The 7,894-nt window shown below is 41.6% G+C and overlaps 1 protein-coding gene across 1 annotated transcript in view; it reads left to right on the forward strand.

Moving 5' to 3' along the window:
* ttc28 (tetratricopeptide repeat domain 28) overlaps window positions 1-7,712 on the forward strand; it is a 114,016-nt gene extending 106,304 nt beyond the window's left edge. Inside the window, exons 27-35 of the mRNA XM_079658348.1 lie at window positions 1,018-1,142; window positions 1,422-1,499; window positions 1,595-1,754; window positions 1,940-2,016; window positions 3,109-3,132; window positions 3,355-3,484; window positions 4,531-4,638; window positions 4,718-5,357; window positions 5,878-7,712. Of these exons, the coding sequence (XP_079514474.1) occupies window positions 1,018-1,142; window positions 1,422-1,499; window positions 1,595-1,754; window positions 1,940-2,016; window positions 3,109-3,132; window positions 3,355-3,484; window positions 4,531-4,638; window positions 4,718-5,357; window positions 5,878-6,988 (2,453 nt within the window). The 3' untranslated portion in view covers window positions 6,989-7,712. The remainder of the gene's footprint in view (window positions 1-1,017; window positions 1,143-1,421; window positions 1,500-1,594; window positions 1,755-1,939; window positions 2,017-3,108; window positions 3,133-3,354; window positions 3,485-4,530; window positions 4,639-4,717; window positions 5,358-5,877) is intronic.
* The last annotated feature ends 182 nt before the right edge of the window (window positions 7,713-7,894 follow it).

Here is a 7,894-nt window from a genome sequence, read left to right on the forward strand (position 1 = left end):
GCTATGATTGATGCTCATAGCAGCAACTCCCACACTAGTTTCTTATGTGGGAATAACTGCATGTCGGATATGTCAGGTTTTATACAGAATGAAGACAAATTATTATGAGGATTTCTGTTCTTTGAATTCATATCACATAAGTTATTTGTTGCCCACAGCCTGCGAGCGAGTTTAGACAGTCAACTCGAGCTGCTTTGCTACATTCTGCACCACCTATCCAACATATTTGGCTGTTATTTTAAGCCATCAGAAATGCCCAGCTGTTCATCTTTTCTGCCAAACCACAGCACTCATTTCACCCCAAGTATCTGAGCTTTATTCAGCCTCACAAACACAACAACCCAGGCATCCAGCAGTAAACTCTGATTTTAGTCCCAGGAGAGAAAATATCTGCTAACCAAACTCTCTCTCTGTACAAACAAAAATATTTTTACATGAGTTTGTGTGCATTTTTCTTATCTAAATTTGAGATTTTTGACTTTTCTAGTACGTGTGTTTCACTTTCTTTTCTTTGTTATGTTTATCCTAAAAACCTGCTTCTCAGAAACATGTTTCTGAGAAGCAGATACTAAGTTAATTTGAGACACTTTTGGTAAAAAAACAATGTACGCATTGCACATTTGTATTTGGTTTGGTTCGTACATAAGTGCTATGTGCATTTCGATAAGCTGTTTTACAAGATGGAGTTTCAAACAAATGCATACAACTCTTTATTTAACTGCAGCAGGCCATACACCTGAACATTTTTGATGTAACTCACTTTCGAGTTGTGTAAATGTGATATTTAAAATTATTTTAGTGTTTGTTGGCCCTGTCATGGAAAAAAACAAGGAATTGATCTTCAAACCCTTATTTAAAAAAAAATCTATTCACTTTTGTGCAAAGGGAAGCTCAATCTGTGTGCAGCATTACTCTTTTAAAGCTTAAATATGGTTGAACCCTCTCTAAAAGAACGCAAAATGGCATAATCGAGTGTTTGAATGTCATTAATCTCATTTTGAGTGTGTTTTTCTTCAGGCTACATGCTGATTGGCACTGATGTGAAGCTGAACAGCCCCATGTCACTGGTGGCTCAGGCCCTGGCAGAGATCCTGCAGTACCCAGAGAGGGCCAGGGACGCCCTCAGAGTGCTGCTACACCTGGTGAGACGCACTCACACTTTAGGGATATTAACAATTACATGAGTCTGGATCCACCATAATTAATTTAACACCCCAGAGCCATATCTGGTCTTCTTATTCTATAAATATACCCTGCTGAAGTTATGCAGATCTCCCAGAATACATGATATTGTTGTGAGAGGAATCGCTTTCTTTGTTATGCCAAGTACTAAGGACTATTGATTTGTTGGTTGACAATGACATTTCTCTGTAAACAAGAGGCAGGAGTCCAGTGTTTAAACATCATATTTCTCTCCGCAGATTGAGAAGTCTTTGCAGCGCATTCAGAGTGGCCAGTGTAACCCGATGTACACATCACAACAGAGCGTAGAGAACAAGGTCTGTGTGTGGCTCTTTCTCTCTCTTTATTCTCTAAATGTCAGCCTGCGTGTCTCCTCCACTAATGTCCAAATGTCCTCTCTCCTCTGGGGCAGGTCGGGGGGGTTCCCGGGTGGCAGGCCCTCCTGTCTGCGGTGGGTTTCCGGCTGGACTTCTCTGGTAACTGTTCCAGTCTGCCTGCGGCGGTTTTCTTCCCCACCTCAGACCCCGGGGATCGGCTGCAACAGTGCAGCGCCACTCTTCAGTCCCTGCTCGGTAACACAGCTCTTTCATTATTCAAAAGGTCTTTCATGTCAATCACACTGATAGAATAACAACTTGTCCATTCCCCAGAGGATATAGGATTCAGACTGTATTTTGTTTGAGCATGTACTTCCAAAATGTATTTCACATTTCATGATGAAACAATGAAATCTAATTATCTCTTTATCCATCTTCAGGTCTCACTCCTCCAGCTCTGCAGGCTCTCTGTAAACTGGTCACAGTATCTGAGGCTGGGGAGCAGCTCATTCATAAGGTACTCTCATGGTGTGGAGTAACAGCACAGTCATTCATACAAGTGCTGGAAGAAGTACTCATTAAAGAGATCGAGAAGAATACATAATACATATGTTTCCTAATTTATCATTTGTATTTTCATGTGAAATATTGGATCATTCTTTTGGCCTTGAACGGTTATATCATTCTGATCCAATCTGAGAAGTTTAGACTGTAACTCAATTTATTTATGGCAAGAAGTCCAAACTAGACTAGTCATTTTTTGTAAGAGGTCACAAGCTAACAAGTTTGGAGCAACTGGTTTAATATTTGACAATGCGACATTAAGGTAAAGCACTTAAGGACAATACTTGAGTCAATGTACTTTCCACCACTGGTTCATGTCAACATTTCTTCAACTGAGTAATGCATGCAAGCACATTTAGTTCAGCAGGGCCATGATAAAGCTTACAAAAAAGAAGTCCTTCATAGATACCTGGTATTTTCTGACAAACAGTGTCGTCATTGCCTTTTTCAGTTCTGTTTAGACTCTGCAGGTATTCCGTTCAGGCTCCTAACAGTCCTAAAAATATTAACCAATAAGGTCAAGCATCTTTTTTTTGCCTTAGAGGCAAATCCAGGGCAAACAATTCCATAAAGCATTGAACTCCACTCACTGCTGCTCTTCAAGTGTATTACTGTGAGCATAACTGAACAGTCAGAACTACTCCTGTCCAGATTTTGGCAGCTTGACCATTTTCAGTTAGTTGGGTAGAAAACCAAACTGAAATGATTAAAGTGAAGTTTTCCCACCATTCCCAGTGGAAGTTAAACTCTTGAATGCATGTGTGTTGTAATTGCATGTCCTTTAATGATCTCCTAATTGTCTAGAAGGCATGTCTGACATGTCTTTGAGTCATACACCTACAAGTAGAACATATTTCAAAGGTCACACCACCATTCACTTTGCTATAATTTGTTCTAGCCTGTATAGCCCTCATATACACCATATGGGTATCATCAGGTATCATCATCCATACATGATTCAGTTTGCAGTGACTCAAACCAAACAATTCAAAAGGAATAAACCCCTCAAAATCTGTTTCCTCCCCTCTTATACCCACCTCACAAGGCGGTAAAAAGCATGGTGGGCACGGTAAGTGTTTATGAGTGACTTTGAGTTCAAAGAAAGCGTGACATGAATCAAAGCAGGCACATAAAGTGAAGTTGTTGTACATCAGACTTCTGTTATTTGAAAGATGTCTGGGATGCGAGTGCTACATCTTTCTTGCCTTAGTGAAGAGTGTTAAACCACACTTGTTTTGTGACAAACTAACTGTACCATCCAATGTAAAGATATGTGATCTCCTCTCCAAAGCTTCACCAGGTGCTGGTTCAGTTGCAGTCGGGCGACAAAGAGCAAGACTTCTCTCTGGCTCCCATTCAGGTGTCCATCAGTGTGCAGCTCTGGAGGCTTCCAGGCTGCCACGAGTTCATGGCTGCACTCGGTGAGTCCTCAGCAGAATAAATAATGTTTCGCTTTTACTTTTGAGTTTATCTAAGTTCCAAAAACACTTCAGAGTAGATAACTATACATTTATCTATGTGATATATGATACTAAATTAGTATAATGTATTAAATGGTAATATTGCTTAGGATAAAGATGTGTGAAGAATGTAAATGTTTGCATCAAGAGTAAAGGTACAATATATACAGATTTGCCTTTTCAGAGATTTAAAAACAATTACAAGTACATTCATTATGTCTACATTACTTATTGACATGTTTACAGCATCTGGTGACACTTTTTAACCAGCCAGAGTTTATAAGAGGTTTCTCAGTTATAAGTTAATAGTTAATAGTATTACTCAACTGTCATTATCAAGGACAATCTATTTTGCATGTGAACATGCTGCTCCAGCATCACTCAAGATGCCTTTTCATTTGAATTAATGTGTGTATATGGTAAATGGACTGTACTTATGAACGCTTTCTCAAGTCTTTACGACCCCCTGAAAGAGTCATTCACCCATTCACACCTCATTCATGTAGAGCAGTACCACATTAACACGCATTCACACATGTGGCCACGCCATCGGGAGCTGCTCAGGGTTCAGTATCTTGCCCAAGGATACATCGACATGTTGACTGCACAGGCTGGGATCGAATTCAAAACCTTTTGGTTGAAAGACGACCCCACTCCCTCGCAGCCACAGTTGCCCAGTCGTAACAACTTTTCAAAATCTTGCAACTGCAGACTTAATAACTTATGAAGCTTATAACATGACTTTATTAGAAAATTGCTAACAACAAGTAACTGCTAAACTTGGATATCATTTAAACTACTTATTAATAAAGTCAAATATTTTTTGTATTAAACTATTTATTTCCAAAGTACCCAGTTAAGATAGGTCTTAGACAAATGTAGTGGAGTACAAAGCAATATTTCCATCTGAAAGTCAGATTTAGAGGTATAAACTACCAAAAACTGGATATAAAATCACTTCAAAATTGTGAATGTAGTTGTAATTTGTTACCTGTTGTCTCTGTCAGGTTTTGATCTCTGTGAGGTGGGTCAGGAGGAGGTCGTGCTGAAGACTGGAAAGCAGGCCAGCAGGCGCATCATGCACTTTGCCCTTCAGTCTCTTCTGGCACTTTTCGGTGAGAATAATGAAAAACATTCTTTTTTATAAACTAAATCTTTATCTCTAGTCCACCCTGACACCTGTCTTTTTTTCAGACTCCACTGAGCTTCCCAAGCGACTGAGCATGGACAGCTCCTCCTCCCTGGAATCTCTGTCGTCCTCCCAGTCGGCCTCCCAGCCTCACTCCTTACCCCTCTCCTTTGGGTGCTATCCCCCCCAGCCGTCCTTCTTACCCCCCGTCTGCCCCGACAACCTCTCCTGCGACGCCATCTCCGTCTACAGCCTCAGCTCCCTCGCCTCCTCCCTCAGCTTCTTGTCGCGACCTGAGCCCGCAGGAAGTGACATCATCAGCCAGCGCTCACATCAGCAAGATCTGGACAGACATCGCGGAGGAGGAGGCCTCTATGCCTCGAAACGCCACACAGGAGGCATGTCAAGAGGAAGAATGACCAATCAGGGAGGAGGAACGTCAGGAGAAGGGGAGGAAGAGGAGTACGAGGGTTACTCCATTATTAGCAGTGAGCCTTTAGGACGAGGGAGGAGGGAATGTGACACGCTGCCACTTCCTGCCGGACACAGAAACGGCAGAGGTGGTGCTGGGAGAGGGACAGCCGGGGGTCATGGGTACCCTCTTACTATTTCCTCCAAGGGAAGCATCAGCTCACCTACATCTCCCATTAAAGCTCCACAGCTGCCCCTCAAAGTTCTTACCAGCTCCAAGTCCAAGCAGGAAATGTAAGTTTGATGTTCATATCGATGAAAAGATATGGTGTTTATTGAAATGCACTTGTCAGAGATGCAAAATGGGATGAGCCGGTGTACAGTCACTCAAACCTCAAAATGTGCAGCTCATTGAAGACTTATAATTGAAGAATTACCTGCATAACTTTTGTTTTCTTTCATATTTTATGATTTATAAAAAAAAAATTGTTTGATATATATAAAATCTTTCTTATATTGACAAATGTTCAGGAATGCATGTCTTTATCTTAAAATAACAATCACACACTTTCATTTAAACCTCATTTTACAAAAAAAAAGCTTGAAACAAGGCGATTAGCATATGCCAACTAAAGATATTGTAAAATAATTGTATCTTTTCTCCTTCATGATATTTGATACGGTTTACCAAGTGGTAATGATACATTAAGAAAGGAATTAATGATGATTAATGTATGATTAATGTCATAGGAATTATAGTCAAAGCTAACTTGCAACTAATCTTTCTATAACTTTATTATTATTTTGTTCCCAGCTCTCCTCCTCAGAGGACAGCGAAAGCAAAGGTCAGCAGCTCTGAGTCGGACCAGTCGAGTACTGAGACCGACAGCACGATCAAGTCCCAGGAGGAGAGGATGGGGCCCGCAGGACAGCTTGACCCCCAGGAACTGGCCCAGAAGATCCTGGAGGAGACACAGGTCCACATGCAGGCTGTGGAGAGCCTGCAGAAAGCAAACATTAGGGGGAAAACACTGAGGGGGCCTGAGGGGGGAGAAGAGGCGCATGCCAGGCAGCATTCAATGTCGACTCCCACAACTCCAACTCTGACTGGAGCGACACGAGGCTTCCAGCCCTCTGAAACCAGTGCGTTTAGCAGACCGCCCAGTAGAGCAAGTCTAAAGGCTTGCTCCTCCCCTCTTTCCCCCTCTGGTCAGTTCTCACCCCTCTCCGCTGCTGTTTCTACACCTCCCTCAACTCGACCAAAACCGCCATCCCGCTCCTCATCGCTGCAGAAAATCAGCTCCGGCTACAACAGCCCGGCTCATTCCTCTCCCTCTTTATCTCTCTCTGTGAAAGAACAAGGGTCGCCTTTCCACACCAATTCCCCAGATGTGCATGTACAGGCCCAGCTCAAACTGAAATACCCGACCTCACCTTACACCACCCACATCTCCCCTTCCCACTCTCCTGCTGGCAGTGCCCCATCGCCGGCCCTTTCTTATTCCTCCACAGGATCCGTTTCAGCCTCCTCCAGCCCTGCAAACACCCCCGAACCCAACCAGCCAAAGCGTGACCATAAAGTCCAAGCGATTCATAACCTAAAAACCTTCTGGGCCAACGCTGGCCAGAAACAAGAGGGGCCCTGCCCTGCCAGTTTACTCCGAGGGGGGAATAAAAAAATGAGTACAGTTCAGAAAGATGTTTTGGGTTTGCTTAATCTCTCACCTAGAAATGAGTCTGTCAGAAAAAATCTAGAAGGCTCTGAGGATCATAACACTGGCGAGAGACCAAATGGTCACCAAAAACTGGAGGCTAAAACCTCTCCACCTCCATCGGCTAACTCTAAAGGAAGCATCAAAATTCCCTCCGGGAACGGCTACAAGTTTCTCTCTCCTGGACATTTTTTTCCATCCTCTAAATGTTGAGATATTTGCTGAACCCAGAGGGACAATCTTCTGTTTCATTTATTGTGCTATGAAAGAGGCTATCAATTTGTCAGCTAAATACTACCACATTTTTTAAGTAATACCTGCTGAGGAATAGGATTAAAAATGCTGTTTCATACTGACTGAGTGATTTTACACATCACTACTTTATGTGAAGGGATGTTACATTTGTGAATGTGATGACTGTGCCTTCTCCTGGAGAGAGCTGGAAGGACAAAGTGAGAAGTGTTGAGTCTCTGGCTTTAATTGTGTTTTGATGACTGACTAGAGAGCATGTGTCTCAATGCCTCCATGTACTGTACTCACAGTCTGTTGACTGAATGCCTGAGAAAAGGAGAACATTTTATGTCAACCTAAATGCTCGCTATATTGTTGTAAGTTAACCTGAATTTGATCTTGAGTTATTGTGTGATAACTATTGGTAAATGTCACTATCAATGCTTATGGTTGTCATTTATTTTGTAAAGTAAACAGTGTTTTCCAGTCATTATTATACATTTTATAAAGACAATTAAAAAAAGGACGAAAGGAAAACATTTTGATATTTTTTATGGAGATTTTATGTGTGATTGTCAGCATGGTGCCTCTTGCTGTTCAGTGTGTTAGCCACTTTATAATGTATCATTTTACAGCAGTGCCAGACTCCTATTTGGAAATATTTCAATTCTCAAGAAGTGGACAAATAAAAACGTTCTTTTCCTTGTTTTGTTTTTGACACAAATCAATTCTCTCCACATTTTCACTTACATGAAACTGTCTATCTATCTATGTATTGCAATGGATTTTATTTTTTAGTAAATCAAATGTTTCTAATTAATATGTAGAAATCATGTTTAATTCATACTCTGGTAAATAGAAGAGAAAGTGGTGTGGATTTTTCAGCCT

Source organism: Notothenia rossii, assembly GCF_949606895.1.
Source record: "Notothenia rossii genome assembly, chromosome: 11".
NCBI lineage: Eukaryota > Metazoa > Chordata > Actinopteri > Perciformes > Nototheniidae > Notothenia > Notothenia rossii.